Source organism: Dermatophagoides farinae, chromosome 3 (genome assembly GCF_024713945.1).
Source record: "Dermatophagoides farinae isolate YC_2012a chromosome 3, ASM2471394v1, whole genome shotgun sequence".
NCBI lineage: Eukaryota > Metazoa > Arthropoda > Arachnida > Sarcoptiformes > Pyroglyphidae > Dermatophagoides > Dermatophagoides farinae.
The window spans coordinates 4,091,471-4,105,843 of NC_134679.1; the positions used below are offsets into that span (position 1 = coordinate 4,091,471).

Consider the following 14,373-nt stretch of genomic DNA (forward strand, 5'->3'; position numbering starts at 1 on the left):
CTCTTCATACGATTCTATGAAAAAAAAGACAAAGAACGACATATAAAATCAACAAAATAAAAATATAAATAAAAAAACCACGAATTCCATTGATGAATTTGATAACGGAATTTTTTTATATTCATTTCATTTTGTATCAAGAGTAAAAGAATAAAAAAAAATTTCAATTCTCATGTGTATTTTGTCATACCATAAAATACCATAAGTCATTCCATTCATTTAACTTGCCAAAAAAAGACGATGATGAGTGAGACGAATATGACAAAATTCTTGAATAAGTGGGGAAAAAAATCATCTTGGGAAATTAAGATTCCACACGAGCACCAATGTGATAGGCAACAAATGCATCAAATTCATCGTGGCCAACATAGATATCGGATAGGCCATTCTTATCAACTTGAATAGATTTACCCATACATCTATTATTGATAAGATTGCCACTTATTATATCACAATAGATTCCAGGCGGCAAGCCGGTCTGTAATCGTTTTTGAAGATTTTTATCATGATCATTGCCATTTTTTTGTAAATTAATGGCAATAAATGCACGATTACCACGACTAAATGCTATTTGATTATCACCATTATCCCACCAATTATTTACAGGTTCTTGACCAGCAATCAATTTAAATTTAACCATATTGTATATTTCCCGCCAACGATGTTCACATATCCATTCATGATTACAAGTCATATCCGGATTTGGATGGACCGAAAGAATATTACCATGCTGATCGGTAGGAGGACCAACCCAATCGTTGACATCTTTTCCGTCCTATTGTTTTCGCATAAAAATACAAGTGTTATCATTTATCAAAGCAAAAGTATTGTTGAAAAATATAGTTTATATATACTCTTATAATCTGATCCCAGAAATAACTGCTCATCACTCTTGGGATGCCATAATTCCATGCAAGCATGAATGCTGTAGCCGCTTTCAACAATCGTGCTTCAAAACAATTTATGTTGAAACCCAATTGTCCAGTGTGACCAACACGTAAATCATGGCTATCAATCATAACCAATGCATCTCCACTGGGAACCAATCCCCATTCTGTACCGAAATTTCGTAACCATCTTAACTGATTGTTATTGCGAAAAACGTTAGTAATCTCTTTATAGAAACGAAATTCGATGATGCGTCCCAACGATGTGTATTCATTTGAATTAATTCCATTGCCACCATAATAAATAGTCTCGTGATAAATAAATGGGTGAGAATTTTCTGTAAAAAATTCATTGTTTAAATTATGTAGTCGAGAATAAATGGATCGGAGATCATCGGGCCATTGATGCGTGGAAGCATCCGAACGAAATCCAGCAACGCCAATATCAATCAAATGATTGAGAAAATCGACTTGTTTCTGTTTAACATATTCAGATTGTTGTTTCAAATCTCGCAAACCCACCAAACGGCAATTTCGAGCCTCAATTCGATTGGAATAATTGTGAATTTCTAAATCATTTGTTGGACATGTTTCGTGTCCGTGAAAATCATTTGGTCCAAACGGTACTCCAGGATATTGCATAGCTACACCATCATAATGATGTCCATTTGTTCCTAGGCCTTTTTTCATAATGAAAAAAATAATGTTTGAAGATTTGATAAAAATCAAGCGAATAATTTCAATACAAAAGAAAAACTTATTTACCTGATTGACCATCGGTCATGTGATTTAATACAATATCAACATATATACGGACACCGGCTTTATTACAACGTTGTACCATACGACGAAATTGTTGTTCATCACCACTACGTGTGTGTATATCATAACTAACTGGTTGATACCGTTCATACCAAGGTCGGCCATCCATAATGGCATGTTCATTTACCGGTGAAACTTGTACACCACCATAACCATATGGACCAAGAAAACGTTCACATTCATCACCAATATCATCATATTTCCATTCCATTAAATGTGTTATAACACTACGATTACCAATAAAATGTGGATTACTGAATTTACTGTCGCCATTGACAAATAAACTAACAAGCAACGTCAATACAGTTATCAATATGAAAAAAAATTTTGGCAACATGATAGGATGTACGAATAAAAGTGAAAAAAAAACGATTGCATTAAATATAGATTGACAGCAAATAATAAAACGACGTGTTTGAAATCAAATTGAACCAATTATAAAAAACATTGAACAGATAATCTCATGTATAACGAAACTCGATATGTACATCATATTATATTATTATAAATTAATATCAAAAACCTAAAGTTGATTATAATCGAAAAAAAAATTTTTATTTTGATTGGATTTGATTTAACACAAAAAAGTATATACTACAGATAATGATCTGAGAAAAAACTATGATTATGTTGTCGTTTTTATGTTCAAGTGTTTTTTAGAAAAAAAAATTTAACCAAAAAATGAGTCGAATTTGGCAATGTGTCAAGGATGCAAACCAAATTCAAGTATATAATTAATGAATCGATTTAAAAAAAAACATCAATATTGTTTAGATAAGAATCATAAATAACCAGTTAATAATTTCAATTCAATTCAGTTTCATTGTAATAATGGACATTATTTTTATTAACATCATCAACAACAACAAAATAACAAATAAACATATAATGTTACAAAGAATTTCGTTTCCAGTTACAATTTTAATTCTAACTAGTAGATTGTCGTGTTATTTCGATTAAGAAAAATGTTCAAATGGTTATGTACAATGAATACAAAGTTTTAATCAAAAATATCTGTATCGGTATTTATTATTTTTCTTTTCATTCCGACATCGCTTTGATTTCCCTGAGGAAATCTACATACAATAAGATTCTGTATTTATTTGTTATGAAATTCTATATTATTTTAACTGTATACAGTCATAGAAAATGATAAAAAAAATGTTTGTCTATGTTTAATGAAAATCATTCGGTTAATTTAGCTTCCAAATGAGTAGCGAAAAAAACATCCAATTCATTATGACCAATGTAAATGTTGGCCCATCCATTTTGATCAACAATAATCGATTTACCTGTACATTTGTTACCATCACGATCACCACTGATTATATCGCAATATGTTCCAGCCGGTAGACCTGTTTGTAGTCTTTTTCGAAGATCTAGTTGATTTTTGTCATAGTCGGCATTGCCATTATCGTCGTTATTTAATCTTGTTTTTTGTAGATTGAATGCAATGAATCCCCGGTTGCCACGACTGAATGCAATCTGATTATCACCATTATCCCACCAGTTTATAATTGGTTCATCATCGACGATCGATTTGAATCGTACCATATTGTAGATTTGTTTCCATCGATGTTCGCACATCCAATACTGATTATTCCATGATTCATCTGGGTTAATTTTTATTGAAATAATATTGCCAAACAAATCGGTAGGCGGTCCAACCCATTCATTTAGATCTTTGCCATCCTGTGAAATGGAAAAATGATTGATTGATTAATAGAAATCGATAAATGAACAACTTTCTCTTTGTGTTGAGAAAATTCATATCTGTATATTTCATTACTTTGACAATCTGTTTCCATCGATAACTGCTTAGTATGCGTGGTATTCCATAATTCCATGCCAACATAAATGCTGTAGCCGCTTTCAGTAATTGAGGCTCAAAACAATTGATATTGAATCCAAGTTCACCATTATGACCTACACGTAGATCATGACTATCAATCATGATGAATGCATCCGAACTGTCTATCAATCCCCATTCAGTACCAAAATTTCGTAACCATTTCAATTGGTTATGACCTCGAAATACATTAGTAATCTCTTTCCAAAAACGAAATTCAATGATACGTCCCAATGAAATATATTCATTAGGATTAATACCACCGCCACCATAATAGATTATTTCATGATAAATGAAAGGCCGTGAATTCGATGGGAAAAATTCCTCATTCAAATTATTCAAGCGCGAAAAAATATTCTGCAGATCTTCAGGCCACATAAAAAAATCCGTTTGAACATCAAACATCATCAAATGCTCGTTAAGAATAGATGTGAAATCGATTCAGTAATGGCCTGCTATATAGATTGATCATCATCATCATCATCGTTTTTTTCCAATGAATCGGTCTTTTCATGTTCTTAGCTAAAAAAAACTTTGCTATTTAATTTTCTTGTCTATCTCAATATTCTGATTGATGTGGTTTCAATCATTACTACACAATGTATCTGTTTTTATCACGTTTTTTATATCAAGTTTCGATGGAAAAAGTTCTTGATTATTCTACATTCAACTCTTCATACGATTCTATGAAAAAAAGACAAAGAACGACATATAAAATCAACAAAATAAAAATATAAATAAAAAAACCACGAATTCCATTGATGAATTTGATAACGGAATTTTTTTTATATTCATTTCATTTTGTATCAAGAGTAAAAGAATAAAAAAAAAATTTTCAATTCTCATGTGTATTTTGTCATACCATAAAATACCATAAGTCATTCCATTCATTTAACTTGCCAAAAAAAGACGATGATGAGTGAGACGAATATGACAAAATTCTTGAATAAGTGGGGAAAAAAATCATCTTGGGAAATTAAGATTCCACACGAGCACCAATGTGATAGGCAACAAATGCATCAAATTCATCGTGGCCAACATAGATATCGGATAGGCCATTCTTATCAACTTGAATAGATTTACCCATACATCTATTATTGATAAGATTGCCACTTATTATATCACAATAGATTCCAGGCGGCAAGCCGGTCTGTAATCGTTTTTGAAGATTTTTATCATGATCATTGCCATTTTTTTGTAAATTAATGGCAATAAATGCACGATTACCACGACTAAATGCTATTTGATTATCACCATTATCCCACCAATTATTTACAGGTTCTTGACCAGCAATCAATTTAAATTTAACCATATTGTATATTTCCCGCCAACGATGTTCACATATCCATTCATGATTACAAGTCATATCCGGATTTGGATGGACCGAAAGAATATTACCATGCTGATCGGTAGGAGGACCAACCCAATCGTTGACATCTTTTCCGTCCTATTGTTTTCGCATAAAAATACAAGTGTTATCATTTATCAAAGCAAAAGTATTGTTGAAAAATATAGTTTATATATACTCTTATAATCTGATCCCAGAAATAACTGCTCATCACTCTTGGGATGCCATAATTCCATGCAAGCATGAATGCTGTAGCCGCTTTCAACAATCGTGCTTCAAAACAATTTATGTTGAAACCCAATTGTCCAGTGTGACCAACACGTAAATCATGGCTATCAATCATAACCAATGCATCTCCACTGGGAACCAATCCCCATTCTGTACCGAAATTTCGTAACCATCTTAACTGATTGTTATTGCGAAAAACGTTAGTAATCTCTTTATAGAAACGAAATTCGATGATGCGTCCCAACGATGTGTATTCATTTGAATTAATTCCATTGCCACCATAATAAATAGTCTCGTGATAAATAAATGGGTGAGAATTTTCTGTAAAAAATTCATTGTTTAAATTATGTAGTCGAGAATAAATGGATCGGAGATCATCGGGCCATTGATGCGTGGAAGCATCCGAACGAAATCCAGCAACGCCAATATCAATCAAATGATTGAGAAAATCGACTTGTTTCTGTTTAACATATTCAGATTGTTGTTTCAAATCTCGCAAACCCACCAAACGGCAATTTCGAGCCTCAATTCGATTGGAATAATTGTGAATTTCTAAATCATTTGTTGGACATGTTTCGTGTCCGTGAAAATCATTTGGTCCAAACGGTACTCCAGGATATTGCATAGCTACACCATCATAATGATGTCCATTTGTTCCTAGGCCTTTTTTCATAATGAAAAAAATAATGTTTGAAGATTTGATAAAAATCAAGCGAATAATTTCAATACAAAAGAAAAACTTATTTACCTGATTGACCATCGGTCATGTGATTTAATACAATATCAACATATATACGGACACCGGCTTTATTACAACGTTGTACCATACGACGAAATTGTTGTTCATCACCACTACGTGTGTGTATATCATAACTAACTGGTTGATACCGTTCATACCAAGGTCGGCCATCCATAATGGCATGTTCATTTACCGGTGAAACTTGTACACCACCATAACCATATGGACCAAGAAAACGTTCACATTCATCACCAATATCATCATATTTCCATTCCATTAAATGTGTTATAACACTACGATTACCAATAAAATGTGGATTACTGAATTTACTGTCGCCATTGACAAATAAACTAACAAGCAACGTCAATACAGTTATCAATATGAAAAAAAATTTTGGCAACATGATAGGATGTACGAATAAAAGTGAAAAAAAACGATTGCATTAAATATAGATTGACAGCAAATAATAAAACGACGTGTTTGAAATCAAATTGAACCAATTATAAAAAACATTGAACAGATAATCTCATGTATAACGAAACTCGATATGTACATCATATTATATTATTATAAATTAATATCAAAAACCTAAAGTTGATTATAATCGAAAAAAAAATTTTTATTTTGATTGGATTTGATTTAACACAAAAAAGTATATACTACAGATAATGATCTGAGAAAAAACTATGATTATGTTGTCGTTTTTATGTTCAAGTGTTTTTTAGAAAAAAAAATTTAACCAAAAAATGAGTCGAATTTGGCAATGTGTCAAGGATGCAAACCAAATTCAAGTATATAATTAATGAATCGATTTAAAAAAAAACATCAATATTGTTTAGATAAGAATCATAAATAACCAGTTAATAATTTCAATTCAATTCAGTTTCATTGTAATAATGGACATTATTTTTATTAACATCATCAACAACAACAAAATAACAAATAAACATATAATGTTACAAAGAATTTCGTTTCCAGTTACAATTTTAATTCTAACTAGTAGATTGTCGTGTTATTTCGATTAAGAAAAATGTTCAAATGGTTATGTACAATGAATACAAAGTTTTAATCAAAAATATCTGTATCGGTATTTATTATTTTTCTTTTCATTCCGACATCGCTTTGATTTCCCTGAGGAAATCTACATACAATAAGATTCTGTATTTATTTGTTATGAAATTCTATATTATTTTAACTGTATACAGTCATAGAAAATGATAAAAAAAATGTTTGTCTATGTTTAATGAAAATCATTCGGTTAATTTAGCTTCCAAATGAGTAGCGAAAAAAACATCCAATTCATTATGACCAATGTAAATGTTGGCCCATCCATTTTGATCAACAATAATCGATTTACCTGTACATTTGTTACCATCACGATCACCACTGATTATATCGCAATATGTTCCAGCCGGTAGACCTGTTTGTAGTCTTTTTCGAAGATCTAGTTGATTTTTGTCATAGTCGGCATTGCCATTATCGTCGTTATTTAATCTTGTTTTTTGTAGATTGAATGCAATGAATCCCCGGTTGCCACGACTGAATGCAATCTGATTATCACCATTATCCCACCAGTTTATAATTGGTTCATCATCGACGATCGATTTGAATCGTACCATATTGTAGATTTGTTTCCATCGATGTTCGCACATCCAATACTGATTATTCCATGATTCATCTGGGTTAATTTTTATTGAAATAATATTGCCAAACAAATCGGTAGGCGGTCCAACCCATTCATTTAGATCTTTGCCATCCTGTGAAATGGAAAAATGATTGATTGATTAATAGAAATCGATAAATGAACAACTTTCTCTTTGTGTTGAGAAAATTCATATCTGTATATTTCATTACTTTGACAATCTGTTTCCATCGATAACTGCTTAGTATGCGTGGTATTCCATAATTCCATGCCAACATAAATGCTGTAGCCGCTTTCAGTAATTGAGGCTCAAAACAATTGATATTGAATCCAAGTTCACCATTATGACCTACACGTAGATCATGACTATCAATCATGATGAATGCATCCGAACTGTCTATCAATCCCCATTCAGTACCAAAATTTCGTAACCATTTCAATTGGTTATGACCTCGAAATACATTAGTAATCTCTTTCCAAAAACGAAATTCAATGATACGTCCCAATGAAATATATTCATTAGGATTAATACCACCGCCACCATAATAGATTATTTCATGATAAATGAAAGGCCGTGAATTCGATGGGAAAAATTCCTCATTCAAATTATTCAAGCGCGAAAAAATATTCTGCAGATCTTCAGGCCACATATGTGTCGAGGCATCACAACGAAAGCCAGCTACACCGAAATCAATCAATTTATTCAAAAATTCGATTTGTTTTCGGCGAACATATTCACAAGATTGTTTTAGATCACGAAGACCGAATAGACGGCAATTACGTGATTGAACGGGATTATCCCAATCTATAATTTCCAAATTTTCGGTAGGACAACTTTCAGGGCCATTAAAATGCTCAGGTCCGAACGGCACACCCGGATATTGTTGCTCATGACCATTAAAATAATTACCAGCTGTTCCGAGACCTTGTTGGCCACCAGTCATATGATTAAGAACGACATCCACATACACTCGAACACCCGCGCGATTACAACGTTGTACCATGTGACGAAATTGTTGTTCATTACCACTACGTGTTTGAATCACATAACTAACTGGTTGATACCGTTCATACCAAGGTCGGCCATCCATAATGGCATGTTCATTTACCGGTGAAACCTGTACACCACCATAACCATAAGGACCAAGAAAACGTTCACATTCATTACCAATATCATCATATTTCCATTCCATTAAATGAGTTATAACTCTACGATTACCAATAAAATGTGGATCACTATATACACTTGGAATCACTGTTGATGCCATTAAGAATTAATGGTTTTATATTGATGAATTACACAATATAATTGTCCATTATTCATCATTAATTAAGCATTTAAATTAATGAAATAAAAGGACATCTTATAAAATGAATGAAAAAGAGGTAAAACGTGTCAAATCATTTGATTATACATGAATGAAATGAATCTAACATCTTGCAAAAATTTTGAATGTCAAAAAAAAAGATATTCTATCTACATATGGAGGTTTTTTTATGATAAAGTTTATAATTATATGGTTGTTTATCGTAATCGATACGTCAATCATCAAGTGAATCACTAGTAGTGATCAATATTACAAATGAAAAAAGCCATTCATTTATATGAAAAAGATCAAATTAGTAGTAATATTTCATTTAAAACATCGAATGATTGATAATTTCTTCTTTTTCATCCAGATAATACAAAAAAAATCTAAACAAAATCATACTTGATTTGTCTGAAAATGTACTTGAACATTACATGATGACAAACGTAGTACAATTTTCGGAATTGTCAATTGTCTCAATAAAGAGCATGAAATATCAATAAAATATGTATTTGAATCTGAATAATGTTGGCGTGAAAAAATCTGTCATTTTACACCTGTCAAATGATCGATGATTTAATTTGAATGTAATCATTCGAATGATTACTCAATCATTTACTCTACAATAATCAACCAAAGACGAAGATTTCAATTGAAATAATTTTCCAAACATTTCTTGATATATATTCATTATAGTGGACAGCAGTGTTGTGATCATGTCACCAGTAGCCAAATTAATCGATGATTATTGTTTTAAAATTGATTTAAATAGAACAATATGGCCATCAACTATGAGTAAAATGAATGATTCATCAATAATTGGACGATTATCTGGGAATTTTAATTATAACATGAAAAATACAACACAGTCTAATTGTCAACTTCGAGCTGGATTATATCCAAATGAGGTATGAATGAACATAATGGAAATTCATTTAATGGAAAACAAATAATTTTTCCCAAGTTTGTCATAATCGATAATCAACAATATGTTTGTACATCAAGTTATGAAATATTGGCAATGTTACTACAATATTGTGGCTGTAGGCAAGTTAAATTTTGAAATTGAATAAATTCATTGTTTATTTTTTCTCATACAAACAAACAAAAAAACAGTATTAACTTTATTGTATCCGATGAGAATTATGGCGGATTTCTCACCGCAAACGGTTCATCATGGACTGGAATATTACGATTGATTGATGAAAATAAAATCGATTTCATACCGCATATGTTATCCAGAAACAATGAACGTAATGCAATATTGAATAACGAATTTCTTATGCCACAAGAACATTTAGTAGCAATATTAAGCCAGAAGCGATATCTTGCCGATGATGATCCATTGAAATTGTTTCGGGCATTTTCCATGGATATTTGGTCGTTGATTTTTGTTTCATTCATTTGTTTTACATTATCGATATATGTGATGAACAAAATTCAACAAAAATACAATGATCCCTTTGATAACAAGCATCATTTTAATCAACAAATGACAGAATTCCTTTTATTGCATAATATGGTCGATGTATTTGCATTGTTCATGGGACAAGGTTTGTATTGTTGATTCTATAATACAAATTATCCTAATGCATATTGATGATCTAAAATAAATAATTAATCTAATTAATTTGATTTGAAACTAATCAATTTGTTTCATGTGTATACATCATCATCATTGGGAAGAATTTTTCAAGTGGAAAAATTCAATTTGTGATCAACGTAACAAATTGAAACAACATAATTGTCGACGAAGGCGACCACAACATCAACGCCAACATTTATATCCAATAAGAATATTACGTAATTCATTAATATTCTGGATTGTTTGTTCACTAATATTACGATTATTATTTGCCACTGATATATTGGCTTTATTAGTATCGCAAAAAGAACAAATGATTAATACATTTCAACAGCTAGGTATTTGGCTATGGCAGCATAATGATTATCGTATATTTGTTGAACAACAATCAACGACTGGAAGAAATTTCCGCACAGTAAGGAGTTCATAATATATGGCTCTATTAATGATAAGATTATTTCTTTTTCTGCTTGATCAGAAATTCGCCCGTTTTGATGATCGATTTGTTACGATCGAATATGAAGACGCAACCACATGGCATACAATTGATAAATTAATTAACGATCGATATTTCCTTATTGTTGATCGTGAACGTGCCAATTTAATTGCAGATTTCTATGGGAATCTTAAACTGCATGTATCAAAAGAAGGATTGCTATCAACCATGTCAAATATTGCTATACGAAAAAATTTGAATGAACCTGGTAAAACACATTTGCTTGAAGTGTCGAAAAAAATTTTCCATTATGGTATATGGAAATTAAGTATGGGTAAACTTATTCGTTATAATTGGCTGAAAAACGAAATTAAACGATTAAAATATCAAGAGTTTAAAATTTCAAATAATACAAATCTTTATAGCCAAGAGAAATCTGAATTACGATTCAAACGAAATCAACTTAATAATGAATCGAAAACTCGTACATCGAATGCAACGAATGCATCATCATTGATCCATCTTTATCTATTGGCTATCGCAATATCATTGATTATATTTTTTCTAGAACAATTACACTATATATTGAATAGGAAAAATAAAAAATAGATCAAGAAAAATTTTCATTTTTTAATTACCTTTCTGTGGCATATATTCAATCAATTAATATCTTTGTAACACCATTAGGATATGTACCTTGTCTGTTGCATTACAATGGAATAATGGTTATCATTATCGATGATGATCGAAATTGTACCTTGGTAACAGAATTTATAAAATCCAGAAAAAAAATTGTTCATATCGATAATATAGTCTCGAAATCAATATATTTGTATCAACTGGTTCACAAGTACTATGATTTATTATTGAGTGAATGTACATTGATTCGTACATATGTTACTATTTTTTACTTACAACATTTATAACACCAAAAAAATTAGAATTTACATTTCTGCGCAGCTGTTTCCAAAAAAAAAATCGGACGATTTCAAACGAATAATGAATATCAATTGAAATTTGAAAATTATTATAATTTTGTCAAGATTGAAATTATCCAAAACAATGTTACAACAATCATCATCGAAAATGATGAAAAAATTAATCGAAAATTTTTGTTTTAAATGGCAATCAAATGAAACCATTTGGCCAATATCTGATCGAATTATACAAGAATTTTCTAATCGAATCCCACAATTATCGTGGAGCATAAGTCCAGCTATATTCAAATCAATGATATTAACTGAAGAAACATTCATCGAACGTAATACAACGTGCAATCTTCGTGTAGGACTATTTCCAAGTGAGGTATGAATCTTTTTAGAAAAAAAATTAATTCATTATTTTATTTTATTTCAAATTGTGTAATGATTTCTGAAAAAAAAACTTTGGATATTTGACATGGATATTCATGGGTAAAAAAAAAGCTTCAAATAATCAATAATCAAACTTATATTTGTACAATATATTATGAAATCTATATGATGCTATTGCATTATTACCGATGTAGGCAAGTAATAATAAATAATTCTAAAAATAAACTCTGTATATATTACTGTTACAGCTGTAGTCATGAAAACAAAAACGAAAAAAAAATGTTTAAAACACATTATTTTTGGATTCTAATTCATATTCATTGATTATTTTTATACGTATATGAACAGTATTAAATTCATCGTATCCAAAGCTAATTTTGGTGGATATCTGCTTATGAACGATTCCTGGAATGGCATACTGAAAATGATTGCGGATAAAGTTTGTTTCATTTATATACACTTTAAAAGCTTTTTTCCATTATGGTTTTACCGTAGACGAATGAAAAAAAAAGTTTCTAAGATGTTTTCGTAACAGAAAATCATGATGAATTGATTGCATTAAATAATGATGATGAAATAATTTGCTTTGCATTGCATCCATTATAATCGATTTTTCATTTATCTGCCCCTCATCAAAATACTAAATTGTACGATTCTCAATTCTAATTCGATGCTATTGTATTAGGAAATCGATTTTTTACCACATCAATTCTCTCGCAATGATAAACGTGATAGAATATTGGATACGGATTTCATTACACCGCAACAACATCTCGTTACAATATTAAGCCATAAACAACATTTACACAATGATGATCTATCCAAATTATTCACAATATTCTCATTAGAAATTTGGCTATTAATATCGATCAGTTTCATAGTATTTTTATTGATGACAATTATAGCCGATAGAATCAGAACAAATGACCATATTTATGAATACAAAAATGGCATTGATAATCAAGAAATTTATTCATCCACCATCGTGAATAGTGAAATACGAATTCAATCAGAATCAGAATTTTTTCGATTATTACGCAACGTGTGTGACATATTTGCTTTGTTTATGGGACAAGGTTTGTTATTCATTTCTCATTTGTTATTCGTATGGCTTTTCGTTTTTGTTCCCCTCCAGAAAAAAAACAATCAAATAATTTATCAACGCTAATTGTTGTTTCTTTTTTTTTGTTTACCAAACTATAGATTTTCCTAGATGGAAAAATCAAATTAATATAAGACGACGGCGTGATGCCATTCAAATATTAAAAAAACCATTAATATTCTGGATCCTTTGTTCGTTTATTATTCGATTATTATTTTCATCAAACATATTAGCCGTATTGGTTTCGGATAAAGAAAAAGTTATCGATAGTTTCTATAAACTTGAACAATTATTAATTAACAATAATGACTATCGAATTCTTATGAATTCTGAATCTAGAACTGGAATGATTTTTTTACTTGTAAGTCTTTTATTGTATTCAATTAATTAATTAATTAATTACATTATTTAATTTTCAAATTGAATTTTCAACAGAAATATCCTCATCTTAAAAAATATATTGTACGAATAACCAATCATCAATTGACAACATGGGAAACTATTAATAAAGTGGTTAATGAACCATATTTTCTTATTATGGGACGTGCACGTGCAAATTTGTTAGTAAGATCATATAGAAATTATGATTTACATGTATCAAGTGAAGGTTTTCAATATACATTGGGTAATATGGCTATACGTAAAGATTTACGTGAACCTGAAAAGAAAATATTGTTACGATTATCCAGAATCCTTTTCTTCAATGGTCTATTACAACCAATATGGAAGAAATTAATTTATTATAATTTGCTTAAAACCTATTTGAATCAAAATTTAGACACACGATTAGAGAAACAAAAAAAATTTAATGGAATTCAAAAAACAAGAACGACAATCGAACATAATAATGAACATTCAAATGAATCGACAAAAAAACGATCAGCAATCACTCGAAATATGTTTTTATTTGTATATTTCTATTTAATTGCCATTATATATGCCTGTATCATTTTTATTTTGGAATTATTATTACATCGCTTGGATTTGATGATAACTTTAAAGTAAATAATAAATTACAATGCATAATCATTCGAAAATTTTACACAAAAAAAAATGAAGAGGAATTAAAACTTGGGAAAATGGGTGATTGAAGAAATTTAAAAAAAACCATA

General features: G+C 30.3%; 6 protein-coding genes across 6 annotated transcripts; 2 read left to right on the forward strand and 4 right to left on the reverse strand.

Moving 5' to 3' along the window:
- Positions 1 to 89: 89 nt before the first annotated feature.
- On the reverse strand, positions 90 to 2,220 carry LOC124494966 (alpha-amylase). The gene is made up of 3 exons (XM_047058260.2): positions 1,653 to 2,220; positions 855 to 1,567; positions 90 to 775 (listed from the first exon to the last, which is right to left on the reverse strand). Exons 1-3 carry the CDS (start codon positions 2,044 to 2,046, stop codon positions 305 to 307), a joined length of 1,578 nt encoding a protein of 525 aa, XP_046914216.2. The 5' UTR covers positions 2,047 to 2,220; the 3' UTR covers positions 90 to 304.
- Positions 2,221 to 2,527: 307 nt separating this feature from the next.
- Positions 2,528 to 4,095, reverse strand: LOC142597364 (alpha-amylase-like). The gene is made up of 2 exons (XM_075729032.1): positions 3,499 to 4,095; positions 2,528 to 3,401 (listed from the first exon to the last, which is right to left on the reverse strand). The coding sequence occupies exons 1-2, from the start codon at positions 3,964 to 3,966 to the stop codon at positions 2,895 to 2,897; spliced, it is 975 nt and encodes a 324-aa protein (XP_075585147.1). The 5' UTR covers positions 3,967 to 4,095; the 3' UTR covers positions 2,528 to 2,894.
- A 200-nt stretch (positions 4,096 to 4,295) lies between these two features.
- LOC142597363 (alpha-amylase) lies at positions 4,296 to 6,426 on the reverse strand. Its single transcript, XM_075729031.1, has 3 exons — positions 5,883 to 6,426; positions 5,085 to 5,797; positions 4,296 to 5,005 (listed from the first exon to the last, which is right to left on the reverse strand). The coding sequence occupies exons 1-3, from the start codon at positions 6,274 to 6,276 to the stop codon at positions 4,535 to 4,537; spliced, it is 1,578 nt and encodes a 525-aa protein (XP_075585146.1). The 5' UTR covers positions 6,277 to 6,426; the 3' UTR covers positions 4,296 to 4,534.
- Positions 6,427 to 6,756: 330 nt separating this feature from the next.
- On the reverse strand, positions 6,757 to 8,912 carry LOC124494967 (alpha-amylase). Its single transcript, XM_075729039.1, has 2 exons — positions 7,728 to 8,912; positions 6,757 to 7,630 (listed from the first exon to the last, which is right to left on the reverse strand). Exons 1-2 carry the CDS (start codon positions 8,781 to 8,783, stop codon positions 7,124 to 7,126), a joined length of 1,563 nt encoding a protein of 520 aa, XP_075585154.1. The 5' UTR covers positions 8,784 to 8,912; the 3' UTR covers positions 6,757 to 7,123.
- A 443-nt stretch (positions 8,913 to 9,355) lies between these two features.
- Positions 9,356 to 11,455, forward strand: LOC124494965 (uncharacterized). Its single transcript, XM_047058258.2, has 5 exons — positions 9,356 to 9,733; positions 9,790 to 9,872; positions 9,942 to 10,378; positions 10,512 to 10,825; positions 10,889 to 11,455. The coding sequence occupies exons 1-5, from the start codon at positions 9,542 to 9,544 to the stop codon at positions 11,453 to 11,455; spliced, it is 1,593 nt and encodes a 530-aa protein (XP_046914214.2). The 5' UTR covers positions 9,356 to 9,541.
- Positions 11,456 to 11,844: 389 nt separating this feature from the next.
- On the forward strand, positions 11,845 to 14,290 carry LOC124494797 (uncharacterized). The gene is made up of 6 exons (XM_075729034.1): positions 11,845 to 12,151; positions 12,271 to 12,389; positions 12,487 to 12,598; positions 12,845 to 13,239; positions 13,373 to 13,622; positions 13,697 to 14,290. Exons 1-6 carry the CDS (start codon positions 11,909 to 11,911, stop codon positions 14,264 to 14,266), a joined length of 1,689 nt encoding a protein of 562 aa, XP_075585149.1. The 5' UTR covers positions 11,845 to 11,908; the 3' UTR covers positions 14,267 to 14,290.
- Positions 14,291 to 14,373: the final 83 nt, after the last annotated feature.